This window comes from Plectrocnemia conspersa, unplaced genomic scaffold (genome assembly GCF_051122295.1).
Source record: "Plectrocnemia conspersa isolate PC_06_02 unplaced genomic scaffold, ASM5112229v1 ptg000001l, whole genome shotgun sequence".
Classification (NCBI taxonomy): domain Eukaryota; kingdom Metazoa; phylum Arthropoda; class Insecta; order Trichoptera; family Polycentropodidae; genus Plectrocnemia; species Plectrocnemia conspersa.
The window spans coordinates 31,242,078-31,260,076 of record NW_028277165.1 but is presented as its reverse complement, the minus strand read 5'-3'; the positions used below and the strand labels follow the sequence as shown (position 1 = coordinate 31,260,076).

Sequence of the window (17,999 nt, the reverse complement as noted above, 5' to 3'; positions counted from 1 at the left end):
CATAAATTATGCATAGCGATTGAATTTGCAATTAATTAGAATAACTGAATCGAAAACCATGTAAATTATGTAGGTGAAACAATGTCTTTCAGTATCGAATGACAATCTATCAAGGACCTTCATTAAAAAATCCACGATACAATATTATAGATTTTTAAAGTCAATTTTAATAAAGGGAGCTGGAATAAAAATCCAAAACTTGTTCCTTAAAACATAAAAGTAGATGAATGAAATTTTATAGATTTTTTTTCGACTATTTATTAAATTTAATTTATAACATTATTTGTAAGAATGATATTTAGCGACTTGATCATAAAAGCGGACTTTATAAAAATTCTTTCTCTGAAAAATTACATTACCGGTGAAGATATTTATCCAGAGTAAACGTTGCAACATGACAGGCGGTAATTCAATAAGTGACAATGGGGTTAAAATAAACAACTACTAAATAAGTAGTGACACATCAGACTTTAATTAACGTTTATAAATAAGTGAAATATATTTTATTAATTATAAATTATAATTACAGCTCATAATCACTCTGCGCGATCAAGATATTAATCTTGTAAAATTAGGAACATCTAGGAAAAGCTAATCTGTGATTATCGATAATAGTATGCTTCCGATCATATAAACATAAAAAATCTATATGCGATTCAAGCCCAATTTTTTCAGGTATCAGTAACAGACTTATACAATTACCTTAATGTATAAACATATACTGTATAATTTGATTACTCATTAAAATGGTTCTCAGTGATATATAGAAAAAAGTAATTATACTGCTTAACATTAAACAATATTTGAGAAACTCATAAAGTGCACGGTACAAGGTTGTTTTTTTTTATATATTCTCTCTGTCATAAAATCAGTTTTACGACCAGCTCCATCAGAGCACAAGCCTTCGCTCTCTCTCTCCTCTTTATATATATATATATATATATATATACGACATTATCTCACAAAATTCATTTGAAATCTGTTTGAAATTTCTCTCACGCGTTTTCGAGTGACTCAACAAGCGAAGCCCTTCAGCTCCCGGATTCAATGAGTGTCGTGTTTTTCCAAATGCAGTAAATACTCGACAAGACGTGCCTTCCTATGAAGGATTCGAGTTGAATCGGAACAAGATGGAGCGCTGGATAGGAAGGGTGGCCGTGGTGACAGGAGCTAGCAGCGGGATAGGAGCTTCTATAGCCGTCTCCTTGGCTAACAAGGGGATGAGGGTCGTAGGGATCGCCAGAAGACAGCACAAAATCCAGGTGATTTGCTCAAGTGCACGTTGCACTGATTGTGTCTGTCTAAATTTGGAATTTATCGCCTGCGAGATGGTATCATCTTAGCGAATTTATGGCAGGTATGTACTAAATTGAATGCTTGTTCAAATATCTGTCGTCTGCATATCCTTCGTATCTAATTTGATGCGATAAGAGAAAATCGAGTTATGCAATTAGTACGAGTGAAATGTGCATATCTATTATTACATTATATAAATTTTGCTAGTAAATATTGTAAATATCATATATATATATATATATATAGACATGTGCTTATAATATTTTACTAAAATAGCGGATTACGTGTCTCAGGTGCGATCGTGACATCATCGCACTTTCGTATACGATATTCAAGTATGACATATAAAGTCAAGAGCAGTGCTGTCCAAACTTTAGTAATATATATATAATATATATTTTTAATTAAATCAACAATATATAAGTAACGTATTAATCATTGTTTATGACTGAAATGTGGTGTTTAAAAGACATGATTATTAATAATAGCACTACCAGAAAAATAATTCGTTTTTGTGTGTTCTTAAAAAATTCACCGACTAACAACGAAAAACATGAAACGTAAATTAACGTATTTAATTTTTTAGTTTGTCATTTTATCCGTCAAATTCATATTAAATTTATTTTTTAATATTTGCGTAACTATTAATCTAATTTCAATGAAATTTAAAATAAAGCGATAAAATAATGACCTTACTTTATATATTAGAGGTCTACGACGTTTCAGCGCAGTCCGTTTTATTATCATTTTTTAATCCAAAATTTTAGTTTTTTATCGCCTGGGCAAATTTTATAGTTCAATAAGTGTAATTTCTTCATTAAATATTTTTGATGAAAATATATTTGTATTTTAAGTAAATCTATTTAAACTTGTATTTACGTATATTTTGAAATAGTAAAATATAATCTCAAATGCGCATTAAGTAAAGTATATTGACAGAAAATAATATTATTAGCTACTAGAAAGTTAATGGTTATTTGGAAAACGTTTTTTCAGTATAATATAATTGATAAAATAAGGACATTATTTTATCGCTTTATTTAAAACTTTATTGAAATTGGAGTAATATAAAAAATTATACGTATTATATCTGACAAAAATTAAATACGCTATAAATAAAATAATAAACTAAATACGTTCAATAACGTTTTATGGAATTTATTAATTAAATCATCGACTGTCAATTGTAGAAGAATTCCGCAATATTTTTTTTATATAATAAATATATAATAAAAAATATTAAAAATGTTTAATTCTTTACTACGTTTGTGATAAGGAATTAAATATTTTTTCAAGCTAAAGTTACATAATTTTCAACTTTTGAAAACTCGTGAACGGACGCGAAAATGCGTGAACGGATCGTAATGTGTTTAAATAAAACTAGTGCTAGAATCTTAGTTTTAAATTAATACTATGCAACAAAATCTATCATAATTATGTAAAAAAATATTAAAAATGATTTATGAGTATTTTATTAAAATAAAAATATTCAAAAATCATAAAACAAATAAATCGTTTTTTATTTTATAATTTTCATAATCAAATGTGCCATAAAACATTTTAATTTTATATTATAAAATCAGACTAAAACTATAAAATTATTTTTAACATATGTAGATCTACGATTAAAAGCGAATTATTATAAATTATATTTAAATTTAGTACTCTTTTGAAAAACATTCATAAAATAATAACTATTACACCCATGACAAACTTTACGATTCTTCATGATCTATACTTTAAATATTAATTTAAGTGTTCAAATTAAGAACATTAAATTAATTGATTTGTGTCTCTCTAATTTATTGACATTCGGAGTTAAGCGAGACAATCCAAAATCGGTTTAGCGTATATTTCCAAACAAGTTTATTGACCCGTTGGACCTTACTTTAAACAAAATTAAGGGTCGGTGCCGTGCAGAATATCCACACCATACATTTCAGAGTATAATTTTGAATATAGCATTACACACGCCAAAAATAAGATAATATTTTTTATTAGACAAAACAAAAAGTTTCGCTACAATTCACCTGCATTAGGTAAATATTGACAAAGATGTTGAAATTCTCCTAATTTATTGATTTATTTAAATTAAATTAAGACCATCGTAAACTAACAGCACACTGTATTATTTCAATACACAAAAAATAATACATAAAATATTAAATTTATATGATGTGTGTAGCCAACATTAAACATATCAATGTGCAATGCCAGCGTATTAAGGAGCTAGATGGCGACAGACATAGGCGAGTCGGCAAGTGAGGATGACTAAGCCCTAATGGCCATCAAAAGAGGACACTAAATTCATGTTATATAAACTAAAACACTGCCCTATTTGATTACTTACTTTGGGATTTACATCAGAAATAATAAATTATAAAATCTGTACTTTCCAAAAACAAAGAGTATGGTTCCACCACATAACAATGGCATTGGCGAAAGGATCGAGGAGTGGTAAGAACATTAGATTTTTTTACTTAAATAGTGTAAAAGTCAAAACAGTACCATACATAAAAACAACTACTGTGCTTTTGACTTGGAATAACGAAAATTTAGTCGAGCAAAGCCAAATAGACGAGACGGTCCTCAGAACAGCAGCTTTGCTTTGCAAAAATTGCTTCATAATACTAACACTCTTAATAATAAAATTAATTTAAAAAAAAAGTTTATGAATGAGTTTGTATACATATAAATCAAATCATTCAATATTTGTTACAAAAAATGGCATAAAGTTAGAATGTCAGCGTAAAAATGCATATATTAAGACTAATATAAAAAATGTATACGATATTAAAAAAAGCTAGACTATTTGTTACTACTTTTAGAAAAATATCGGTTTGTAAATTTGTAGCATTTTTAAGTCTAAATTATAGAAAATCTTTTTACGATACCATTAAAAAAATGGGTTGATAAAAGTAGTCGATAATATCTAAAAAAAAAACGAGATTTATACAAGCATGTAATGTTATATTTATCCCTTATCCCTAAGTTATGCCAAAAATCTTGTTATTCCATCCAATTAATTAATGAATAAAATATTGCTTATATATACATATATCTTAGTTCATGTAAGTCGTGGATTCAAATGCTACTCGAATTAAGAAGATCACTTCATGAAAGATACTATGATAATATGATAACGAAATTTATTATTTAAGTCTCTTTCTTAACTGTTTAAACTTTCACAGACCATACAGATTCAGACTTGTTAAGCCGTTTTACAATTATATAAAATGCGCTCAGAATTTAAAAACGGATTAGTTATCTTAATCATGACGCCTTACTTAACTCTGTTACCTTTAATTATGCCTGTCACGATTTATTGTTGCGAATTACGTCTGAGCGAATTTCAATTCTCCGGAAAAGCAATTGCTCATCTAATAAATTATTGCTACAGATAAATTTTAATATTTATTATTTATAAAATAAATAAACGCGAATTGTGTACAACTGCTGATACTGTTACGAGTTGCATAACACTATAGCGCGATTGTGAATTTCTTGTCGGTGAATGCTAATCAATGTATGTACATGAATAGATGCAACACGTGATGCGGCTCTCAAACTATGTAATAATAATGTTATCATGTGAAATAATAACTTATGTAACAAATAAAAAAATATTATTGTATTTAAAAATCCTTTCTTTAAAATTAAACGTGAATATTTTATAATAAATTACGCGTTATTATGTTGTTATATTTAAGTTATTTTATGCGTAATATATTCATTCTATTCATAAAAAGAAAATATGAAAATAAACAAAAAAAAAACCAAAGTAAAATCTGCGTATAAAGCACAAAACATGCATGACATTAATTCTTATCTGATGAATATTTCAGATTTTTTAAATTGCACAAATATTACTAGTAAGATAGCGAGAAATAAAAATCAATTAGGTAAATAATAAGTTGTAAGTTATACAAACAAACATGCAAATTTTCGAGCGCAAAGCGCGAGATTATGAGCATAGTATAGGCCTAAATTTATTTTCAGATATTAACGGTTATAAATTTGCCGTTATTTAACATTATAGTATATGTTAAAGCGAATGTGTATTTTTAATAAGTAGAAATATAATTTTACTAACTAGGCCAGTGAAAATGTATTTAATAATTGATTTATCATTTTTATGGTCAATATCAGTAAAACATAAAAAGTTTGAAACATTTTATGAAACAAAATTCTTTCGTAGTGTACAACATTTAACAAGTATTTTTTAATACATATATATGTATATCTACGACTGAAAACTTATAATTAACATTATATAAATTTGGTAAAATCTTACAAACAATCATAAAATATTCCCTACAGTATTTTATTCGCATATATAACTTTAAAGTTTAGTTAAATATAAATTTAAGTGTTTTTTTTTATATATTAAAAAGTATAGATTGCCTAAAATATGCCAAAAATTGTTGAAAGACTTTTTAATTAACTAATAATGTCGGCAAAACAAACCAAAAAATCAGTAATGTTATGTTCATTTTAAACGGTTGTATAATAATTCTCAAAAAATACACTAAAAACCGTTGGACCATACTTTAATAAAAATCAGGGTTTAAAGATGAATACTAAGCCACTCGTAACTAAGAATCATTACTTTTGTCTGTAAAACAAATAAAAACGCAATAATACACAAAAGCATAACTTAAAGTTAAAAAGACATTTTCACGTACAACCGTTAGATCATACTTTACCACAAAATAAGGAGCAATGGTAAATACTTGTTCATAGAACCACCACTTTTGTCGGTAAAGCATAACAAAAAAATAATAATCCGTTTCTGCGTAACTGCTGTATATTTAAAAAATATAAATTGCATTAAAAATGCTTGGATCCTACTTTAACAAAAAAAATAAGTACTACTTATCTTCAAACTTGAAATAACATATTAACAGGGTATTTGGCGGTAAAATAAATAAAAAATCAATAATGCGTATCCGCGTAACTGCTTTATGAAAGTTAAAAAGACATTTGCACTTACAACCGTTAGACTCTACTTTAACAAAAAATAAGGAGCAATGGTAAATATTTGTTCATAAAAATAATATTTTTGTCAGTAAAGCAAACCTAAAAAGCAATATTTTTCGCGTAACTGCTGTATAAAAGTTCTAAATAAATTGCATTCAGAATTGTTGGACCCTACTTTAACAAAAAAACAAATACTATTTATCTTCAGATTTTAAATAAAATATTTTTTCAGAACTTTCACTAAGATTTTTTTATTTTTGTTTTTGTCGGAAAAAACTAAAGTAATTTGTATCAGGTCTACCTGATACAAATTACTTTACTACACTGACAATTAATAACTAATAATGGGCATTCTAATGTATTAGATTAATTATTAGTTATTAATAGGCAGTGCCCGAAACAATTACAGTCAAAATCGTTGGACCATACTTTAACACAAAAATAGCAGATATATTACTTTTGAATTTCACATTCATGCAGTAAACAAATATGGAAATTAAAAATAAACACGCTAAAAAGTCTAATAGGTGATATATAATAAACAAAATCAAAGAGTCTGATTTTGTCCCGAAACATTGGAACTGGGCAAAGATACGTTAGATTTTGACATATTATTTAATGTAAGCCAGAACTATAACGTACTTTATTTCTTTAAATTTTAACACAAAACTAGCACTTCGCTTCTGACTTGAAATATCCAACTCGTATAAAGAAAAAAAGGCAGCCGCTTTCACTTTGACTATTCAAATCTGCAATAATTTAATTCGATATTTAATACGATTTGTAAAATATACAAATTTTTATCAAGGGGTGGGGTCGAATATTAAGCAATGCTCGGTGAGTTTTAAAATGCCTTAGAGAGCCGCGATCGCATCCTTAATTCTTAACCGTAGCGGTCAAGACCTCAGCGCTTAAGAAAGCTCCTCTTGCTCGAGCTATATTGTTTCTCATTGAGATTGGCAAATACATGGATGTCTTTGGCGATAGATTAAAAGCTAAAAAAATATATTTGGGATGGTTCTCATTTTTTTCAAGTCAGATTTGTAATCAAAAATAAATATTGTATAATACTATTATTGCACAAGTTGCACAGGTTGTGATTTTAAAATTTTGTAATTGTAAAAATAAAAACAAGTATTGTACAAAACATTTTTAAGCAAAGACATAGATAAAGAAACGCTTGCTTGAAAATAATATTGTTGTGCTTTGTAAAATCAAACATATTATAATATATGGCTCTAATATTTATTTTAATACAAGTTTTTCTTTACATATTTATTCTTGCTATATTAATCAAAAACTTTTTATCTACCTACTCATAACATACAGAGTCTATTTATATGCATTAAAGGCTTGACTTTTGTTTAAAAAAGTCACTGATTACATTAATTTTATAATACTTGAAAAAGTTTTTATACATCGACACATGAAAACGCTTTTCATCGATCAGTCAATGCTTTTCCACGTATTAAACTCATGAAAAATTCATACGTTCGCCCAAACACACATTCTGCGTGTTTAAATAACGCTTAACCTTTCGACCCCTTGACAGTTAAATTTCAGGTCAATTCCACTTTCAGGATATGAGTCGATTCATTAAGGGCCGAGGAAGTATCACGGCTCTGAGATGCGACCTCACAGATGAAGAAGAAATTCTCGAGGCCTTCCAGTGGATCAATACAAGTCTCGGAGGCATCGATGTATTGGTGAACTGTGCTGGATTCATACGAAACAAATCAGTTCCGGCTTCATTACTAGGTATATATGAATAATTTAAGATTTCAGTTAGATCTCGCAGATCAAACGTTGTCCTATTTCATCAAAAACTAAAGAATAAATTTATTTATACAATTAACGTCCAATCGTACCTTATCCTTTTAGTTTTCATTTAAGTGTGTTGGATTCCCATAAAATGCTAGAATCGGTGTAGCAATCTTGCTAAGGTCTTAGGAAAGACTCCCGTCGTTTTATCGCTCCATAAAAGTGCTGAAGCCATCGTTCTATTAAGTGCAATTTATATTTCCTGTCATAAATCGATATCACCGATCATGAAAAATGATAAATTGCGAGAAAAATAATTGCTATTTTATAACAGTAATTTAATATGTTTATATTAAGTGTAATGGGTGCGATGTACGCAATTTTCTCACGCTTAACCAAATTGACTATAACTTTGCCCAGAATGGCGTTCATCGCAATATATCTTGGCAACGGTCATTTTGCCAGGCGTTTAAATCTTCATTTATTAGCGATGTGATGTATGACACGTCCTTTGGACTTTCAAAGGATACACACCTACATACGTGTTATTAAGGAGCTTAGATAAAGCCAATGGAGATGCGAATGTTTCACATAGAATATACTGAGCTTTTGACTCTAGATTATATTTATAAAAAGAGCATAGTTTTTATATTTATATATTTATTATATTAATATATATATTACTACATATATTATAAATAGCATTGTATTCTTTTTAATATCAACAAAGATCAATTAAAAAAAGGTTTTCTATATTTCAGACTATTTTTGATATATAAAATTGAATCAAAATTAAAGAAAATTCTAGTCTTTTCACTAAATAAATATAACACGCAAATTCAATTGAATCGTTTTTCGTGTACTGGTCAAATAACAGCAGAGAAATATTTGGAAGGGATCTTTTCAGTTTTTAATTAGTTAAATTAAGAACTTCCGACTTTTTTAAGGTAAATAGTAGGATCATGTTTTCATGTTTAATATAACATCTGCATCTGATGTCAGCCTATTTTTTTAAATTACGTGTGAAGGCAAGGCTTTTATACTTATTTTAATCACTGCTGCAGGAAATAAAATATTTTTATTTGGCTGACTATATCTTGGTTTAATTAAAATATTTTTAACAAATGTGAAAACCTAAGGTTGTGAGAACAAGGAAGATTATAGCAACATGGTAATTTATTTTGCTGTTTAAAAAATATTTCTATATTTTTTGACTGCTTAAAATTTATTGGCAGTCTGTTTTACATATATTATTATTGTACAGTATTTTCTAATAATATTACATTTTTTTTTGTTGGATTATTATTACTAATATTAAATTATATGTATCATTATTTCTGATAAAAATGGCTTAAAATATAAAAACCTGTACAGTTTTTACGAAGCATATTTGAATGACATTTAAAGCAGAATTTTGGGAATTTGTTAAAAAATTAAGCAATCGATTTAGCACAACACAAGTTGATCATTATGACATTAAAACAAAGATCCAATCGCCTCAAGAAAAACGTCATGAAGAGCCAAGTTAAAAAAGCACGCAAAGTTCGCGTAGAACTCAAGGTTTTCATTTCTGTTCTCATGAATTATTTATTGTTTATTTTTTTATTATAAATCAACCTACATTACTTAACATATTGCCCCAATGCGGCATGATGGCCATTATACAGATAGTTTTATTTAACATTTTTTATTCATACATATGTACAATACATATATTAAATATTAAAAAAAATGGCGCAAACCAAAATAGATGAGAACCATCCAACTATTTTTTTCCAGCTCTTCAAAGCTATTGAGAACCTGGATCGTGTTATTAATCGTTGACGTCCAGGTCGTGACGGGCAAGAATGAAGGTCGAGAACGCGACTTTCTGAGGCAGTGGATTGCAGATCATTTTTATTTCGATCCCATATTTTGTTTGGAACACAATTTTATGAAACGATAAATATTTCGGTATAAATATTTTTTTTATATAAAATAATTTAATTATGACCGAGAGAGTGCGCGAACTTTTGCTTATGCTCATGCTATATTAAAGGTTTAAATAAAACATATAATTTTATGAAATAAAAGCTCTATTAATGCATGTGGGTTTAAATATTTTTTTATGTAAAATACTTTAATTATACGAATTCAAAGTGAGCCGGCAAAGAACATGATTATTTCCTGCACGAATCTGTATTGTAAATCACAAGTCATAATTAATCCTCTGGACACCTCACACATCATCCTCATCACGTGTTAATTGTCCGGCAGTTACTAAGAGACTGAGAGAGTACGCGATCTTCTTTGCGTCGCTTGGCACTCACCGTCACAGAAATGTAAAATAAAAGCTTTATATTTTTTGTCAAATAAATTCCTTTGAATTTTGCGCCCCAAAAATTTTTTCATGACCCTTAAGGGGATCGAGAATAGAGTTTTCATTCTTTTTTTTTCTCTCAGTTTTTATTGATGTTAATTTATTTAAGCAATTAGTACAAAAAATCAATTAATTGTTGGAACCGACAAGTTAACTGTATATTATTTTTAATAAAAATAAATTCGCATAGCAACAACGAATTTATTTTTATACACGTGTTACAGATTAATTAAATTGTTTGTAATTACTTATTTACACGTGCTTCTCATTAATAATTAATTATCATTAGTACACATGTATCGTATTAACTATTTAGTATAAATATGAAACGATTAAAATAAATAAAGGTCATTAACCAGTCGTCAGAACAACATACAGTTGTATTATTCAATTCTACCATCTTCACTGATGCTGCTCATAATCTGCACCCATTAAAGTCACGGAAAATTATTTATAAATATTGGTTAATAATAATTATTTCAATAAAGCATTATTAACTTTCATAATTGTATTTTTTTAATTTTAATTGTGCTAATAACTGATCAGTGAGGGCGTCAAAAGGAAAATGCTTTATTTATATTTTACATATTTTTTTATCATGGGCGTATTTTCGAGAACGTTAAAAATAAATTTATGGCATAAGTAGGAGTGACTTTCGGCAAATATAAAAACAGATTGTATTGCTTTTTAGGTATACCATTTGCAACTGTTCAGTGAACTAATTGATAATAAATGTAGTTAAAAAGACAGTTTTTTGCAACAAAATATAGGCGCATAAAAGATCATAGATCTCGGAGCGGCACTAGTCACTCTGGTATATTGAAAGTAAAAACGACTACCTATGTTACTCAAGTATATAAATTATTTTATTTTGATATTTTTCTTTAATTTAATTCGATCACTTCTATGAATATTTGTAAAACCTAATCAAGAGCCACGGTTTTTGTACCACTGCTCTAGAGGACTCATTAACAGATTATCGACTTCTTAGCAAATTTTTAAAGTACGTCATTAAATAGACGCTATTCTGAGAATGCAATGCTCCTAGAAAAAAGGCACTAGGATAAAAATACATATACGAACCGCACTCCTTTTTATAGAGATCTTAAAAATATATTTTTATTTAAATGTAGACAAATTTCAGAACGCGAATTGCCAATAAATTATAAAAGTGACACGCGCTCCGCATAATGAAACTGAGTATCATCCATGCCTTTGCCGATGTGCATAGAAAATCTCCATTCCCAAGTCTTCGACGGAAGTATTTCTGGTTAAAACTCCTACACCTAATCTGCCAGAGATTTTTTTGGGCAATGGTATCTAAAGAATACAACAAAATGACACTTGGTTGTCGATCGATAACATTTATGGTGACTTTAGGTATTTTTCTAAAGAAAGAAAATCCAAATTTGTGCGAATACTCGAGTTTTTAATTGTATGTATATCGTTGAAAAAAGCAAAGAGAGCAGAGGACTCAGATGGTATCCTGTGGTACTCCATAGTGAGCGAAATACTCAAAGAAGCGACGATTACCATAGCTCAAATACTGACGATTTAGGTATTTAAAAAAAAACTTGCATGACAATTCAAGAAATCAAAGTTACTTAACCCTTTAAATGCCAGTGACTAATTAATAAATATCTCTTTTTCAAAATAAATATAAAATACTTGGTTTACTGATAAATAAAGCTAGTACAATAAACTTTTCTTATATAGAAATAAATGTTAATAATTAATTAATTTATGAATAGGGGTGCTTTTCAAACATATAAAAGTACGCGATTAGATATTTTTAATACCAGCTAGATCATAAGGTTAGAGTTATAAGTTAACTATTAAATTTTACTACTAGTCGTACGGCTTATAAAATTGCACTTTTACGCCGTTAGCATTAAGATATCTGAAGAAAATGACTGATACACCTGTGATTTTTGGGTAAAAACAACACCGCCTTTACATTTGATTATAATTGGCTATAATTTAATAAATCTTTGTCTAAGCTTAAAATGTATAAGAGATCAGAGAAATAAATAAAGTAGAATTAAACTTAGATATGTATTGGACATTTTCAGAAGGTTCGACCAGCGACTGGAGATCGGCGTTGGACACCAACGTTTTGGCACTGAGCATCTGCACAAGGGAGGCTGTTAAGTCCATGAGACGGCGAGGCGATAACGGACACATTATTCACATCAACAGGTGAAAATCCTTTTTTCCTCTCGTTTCCCTTATCCGGGCCGCAAGTGCGCCAGCCCTTTGTTTTCGCCCATAAATCTTCCCGGTTCCCGCCCCCCGAACAGAGGATTAATTTAATCAATGGCGCCGAGACTTGAAAAGTTACTCGTAATTCATGGTCGTTAGAGCGACGAAGGGCCAATTTTGACAATCGCATCAAAGATAACGATCGTTTACATGTATAATATTGTACTTCGGTGCGACCGAAAAGTTTTGGGATCGGATCAATTAGGCGTTGCCAAGATGGAACGATCCCCTTCTAAAGAAAAATCAAAACTTTTTTCACTATATACATATATTATAATTTACAATAATTTATTTTAATTAGGGCTACGTATGAAATTAAGTTTCTTTATTAATTTTCTTCTTACATATTATTAACCATAAAAAGTGATTTATTATAGAAATTACTAATTTATATATATTTTAAAATACCTATGCTGCGATAATGATTTCAATTGAGAACAAATATGATTATCGACTGTGAATATTTTGTTAAGTTGTTTCGCAATCGACCGGATTTATGGCCCGCGGTCGACTGGTCGATCGCAATCGACTTGATAACTAGACCATTTTTTAACTGTAAATGTGATTATTTTCAGCTTGGCTGGTCACCGTGTTCCGTTTTTCCCCAATACTCCTTTAGGAATGTACCCAGCTAGCAAACACGCCGTCACAGCCATAACAGAATCCCTCCGCGTGGAACTGATGGCGCTCAAGAGCAATATTAAAGTCACGGTGAGCTCAGAACCGTTCATTTTGAATCCCGTCTTTGAGTTTCGACCTCGTTAATTGTTAAGGTTTAATTGCTTCCAGAGCATAAGTCCCGGAGCGGTGGACACGGAGATGACCCGGGACTTTGCCGAGGACGTGCTAGGAATAGGTGACTCTCCGCAGCTCAACTGCTACTTCAAGCAAATGATTCCGGAAGACGTATCGGATGCTGTAGTGTATGTCCTGGGAACCAGGCCCAACGTACAGGTAGCATATACTACGTGATGTTTGACTCTCGATTGATTGCTATGACCCTTTTCGGTTGTCCGAAACGTGGCATTGACAAATTGAGCGAATTTGATTTGGCAGCATGCACGAATCTCGAGTGAGAGTGGTGCCAGTTTGTAATGGTGAAAGGTGACACTTGAACTTAATCAGAAGCTCCTGATAGTAATTTTATAAATGCAGATAATTTCTAATTGAGTGAAAAAAATATTATTTTTTTTAAGAAGTATCCAAATATTTTATGTATGAATATGAAACTGACATCAAATTTTAAATTTCAGGTACACGAGATAATAATCCAACCGATTGGTCAAAGGTTGTGCGAATGAAGTGATAAAGTCCTCAAACGTAATTTAATTTCAATAAAGTAGATTATCAAGACTGATTGTTGTCGTTTTATTCTACTAACCTTTTTTTAACGTATAAATCGGTAAGTCGACGCGGAAACTCGACAAGAGCCAGAGGCTAGAATTACTCAAGTGAGCAAAATAATAATAATAAGTTTTCTGATACGAAACTATTTGGAAGAGTCCTCGATAAGCGACATTTGATACAACAGCGTTATTCTGAAAAACAATCGTTTTCTTTCAAGGCGCACTTAAAAGTTTATCACGCGGAAACTGCGCGATTGAATTAAGCCGTAAAAATATCAAAGAAAATGACTTTATGTGTTTATTTTACACCATGAGAGCTCTTGAGGATCTCAAGATATTTTTTTAATTAGTGTAGAAAAATATGAGAACTTACAGAATGTCCAGTGGGAGCGACTGTGCGCAGTCGCGGTAGGGCTCGGGACGTTGCTTCACCGCCATCAGGCGACTTTGCCGTCTCCTCCCATTTAAAAGCTTTCCAAAACACCTTCTGAAACAATAAAATATATTTATAAAGATTTTAGACTAATAGTAATTTTATAAATTAGGCTAAAAATAATTTTATAATATTATGATTCATAAATTTCATATACAAATTAATAATTGAATTGAACCATTTCGGTTACTTTTAAATAGCCATCGTTTAACATAAATTTATATTAAAGAGCGCAGAGCTACACTATTTTTTTAATATATTTTTTCAACCATAAACTCATAAACTAGATTTAAGAATCAGAACCAAACAAAAATAATATTTAAAACGCAAAAAGTTTAGGGTTCGGATTCACACACTCGTTAGCCTCGGTACCTCATGTCAGTGAGAGACCGACAATTGTTCAGAAGCAGTGTTATACATTGTACAGATGGATTTTATTAATTTGCGGATTAATTATATATATTTTAATATATACTTCAATGCCATTTTTTTAATTAAAATACTACACCATTAAACCAAACATAAAAATACGTAAAACCTATAAAAAGCCGCGAGCCTCTTGAACAACCGCCGCGATAAAATTCCACAATTCGAATTCGCAATAACGATGTCGTTATAAAGCTCGCATTAACGAATTTTGATAAGAGTAAAATAAAAAAATAACGAAGCTTTCATTCTGTCTGATTCAATTTTGGATCGGCGCTTGGCGCGTTGCCAAAATCAAGTGCGAACCAAATTTCAATTCGCCACCACGTTAACGGTTATAATGACGCGACCGCGTTAACGGTAATTGAAAACACCCGCGGATAGTCAGATTAATTAATGATGATGAGCAAAGATCATATTATCTATCGTCTTAAGGTGCCGTCACCTGTCGAGACGTTGAGCGATATATTTTGTAGCACAGAAAGCTTAATAGTGATTAAAAGTACCGACTAGTATTAGATCAAAAGTCGCTAATTCATCCATATTATTTTATGAAAAAACACTAAAGATGATAATTTAGAATATTATACATTTATTTATTAATTAGCAACAGAAACAGAAGTTTCTGATTGTTTTGATACGCATACGAGAAAACAATGATTCCGGGCCTCATGACAAAAATGTCATTTTATATCATTTTTTGAATAAATAATAATAGATACGAGTTAACCCTTTCTATGCTACAAATAAATATAAAAAAATAGTCATCGTTGCGAAATATTTTATGTGACATTAAATTATTAAAAATATCTACTCATAACATTTATCTGATAATTAGTCGTGTTAAAATATCCATGTCTTTTTAATAAATTAAATATTTATGTACACTACTATACAGTAATAGCTTTTTAATTCATTAACGCAAAGCAAGTATTAACATTGTAATTGCTCCTCCAGATCAATAATAAATATACTAAATAATTAGAGTCCTAACTTAAGCCTCCGAGGAATACCAAATATAATATAAACTGGCGTAGAATTATACAATATCATACCTTTATATTATATATAAAATATGTATTTTTAGCAATTTTTAAAATATGTTATTAAACACATTTTTTCTATTTTATATAGCAATGATAAGAATTAATAAAATAATTGATCCATATAAAGTCGATTTTAAAATCTTTTCTAATCGTATCAATGTTCATTTTATTTAATAGTGTTAAAGATGTTGTAGATAACTGAATAATGTATAATAGAAATATGGTTTAAAAATAATGTATGTTTATTAATTATAAAGATTTTTTAAATAATAATATAAAAATAGTTATAGAAATAGTTGATAATATAAAATATTTAGGGGTAAATATAAAATTTATTTTTAAGGAACAAAAAAAAGTAGAAAAATAAATATTGTGGGGGATCGTTTGTAGATGATTTTATTCTTGAAACTCGCGTTAATTACTGTTACCAAAAATGGAAAGGCTCTCGTTGAAAAAAAGGGTTCCCTCATAAATAACACGCAAGGATTCTCTGGTGCATTTAATGAATGTTTCTTTGTTACGAAACGGTCACGGGAAAGAATCACCGGAAGACAAAAAGCACCGTGAGGACACAACATTTTTGTTGCACAATTCGAACTCGGAGATTTCCATCAAGCAAATGTCACTTTCTAAAGGCGTATACCTATTTCGTTGTTCTAAGAAGCGAGTGCAACGGGATTGTGATTGGCCAGCAAGCTTTGCAGCCCTGAATACTTAAGCCTGGTTTCTAAGGAGGACCAGGTAGACAAGAGTAGACACTCGAAGGAACAGATTCGGCCCACCCGCGGACAATATATGATCATGGACGCTCATATCCTGAGAGGGACTCCACCATACGAGCACCGCAACAGAGAGAGATCAACCTTCGCTATACTGTCGCAGCAGAACTTTAAGGATCTTCCACGGACATCATCCCTGCGCCAGTTTCTCGCAAAAAACGTCATATGTAAAATAATATAATAAAATTCTCACTAGTTTCTACTAGCGTCTTACCGGCTGCGAAGTCACACACATCTAGGATGAAAAATATGTTAAGTATAAATACAAAAATAATTATTAAATTAAATAAAAAATGATGTTAGACCATATTAACGTTAATTGCAAACGCTCGTTGATAGTCAGATTTTTGCATAGTAGTCATATTACTTAGCGGTGGCTAACGATCGCGACTGACGTGAGCGATGATCGTACCTGAGTTCAAAAGATTAATTAATCATCGTCCGAAACAAGCGGCTTTCTCTCTCTCTATCTCTCCCTTTCTTCTTCCAGGGTGAAATCTCCTTTGAAGACGCTCTCGTGTTTCGGCGCCACGAATGAAAAGTTGCCGAGTAATCATATTATTTTCATATAAATATATGTATGTATACGATCAAAACCGCTTACACAGCTTTGCCATTTACAATGATGCACTCTATACGTAGGTATGCGCATATTATACACACGCGTGCTTTAGAACGCCATGAATGGCTTCGTAATGTACGTAAGTGAGCTTTTTGAAAGCTCAGCGTCTTGTAGAGTTTTACTTTGTGTGCGAAAATATCACTAAAATAAAAATACTATTTTCGTTTCGGTATTAATATGTTGCCAGTTGAGAAATGTACACAATCCGCAGAAAATCTGGATTATGGAGCATTTAACTAAATTATTCCAAGACTTGCATACTATATATAAAACGTATTCTGAATATAGTATAATACATTTTGCTTTACAAAACAAAACAGATAACAACGTTCGAAGAAACTACTTTCAATTCAGCGGTTACATATTCTTTATCTTAGAATAGTTTCCCTTTGATAAGACTTTTCACTCTAAGAAAGGCTTATGGTGTCACGTTAAGTAAATAGAGCGAGGTATCAAAAATATCGTATTTCGTGAGAAGTGATTTTACAATCATATTTAGTTACTAAATCATCATGTAAGATTTATCAAATCGTATCATTTAAGCCATTTAACTTATCAACCACCAATATTCGGTAATAATTTACTACAATATGTAATCTTTGAAACGTTTTAACAATTAAAAGATTTATATGACATGTATGAGATACATATAAAGGTTGCCGTTAGGTGTTTTTTTAAGCTTTGCAATT

General features: G+C 30.1%; 2 protein-coding genes across 2 annotated transcripts in view; one reads left to right on the top strand and one right to left on the bottom strand.

Moving 5' to 3' along the window:
- Positions 1-17,999, bottom strand: part of LOC148239600 (farnesol dehydrogenase-like) — a 105,289-nt gene that overhangs the window by 8,860 nt on the left and 78,430 nt on the right. Inside the window, exon 3 of the mRNA XM_088182675.1 lies at positions 14,378-14,491. Within this exon, the coding sequence (XP_088038801.1) occupies positions 14,378-14,491 (114 nt within the window). The remainder of the gene's footprint in view (positions 1-14,377; positions 14,492-17,999) is intronic.
- Positions 871-14,015, top strand: LOC148239601 (farnesol dehydrogenase-like). Its single transcript, XM_088190957.1, has 6 exons — positions 871-1,262; positions 7,857-8,034; positions 12,469-12,595; positions 13,234-13,369; positions 13,448-13,612; positions 13,912-14,015. The coding sequence occupies exons 1-6, from the start codon at positions 1,131-1,133 to the stop codon at positions 13,957-13,959; spliced, it is 786 nt and encodes a 261-aa protein (XP_088047083.1). The 5' UTR covers positions 871-1,130; the 3' UTR covers positions 13,960-14,015.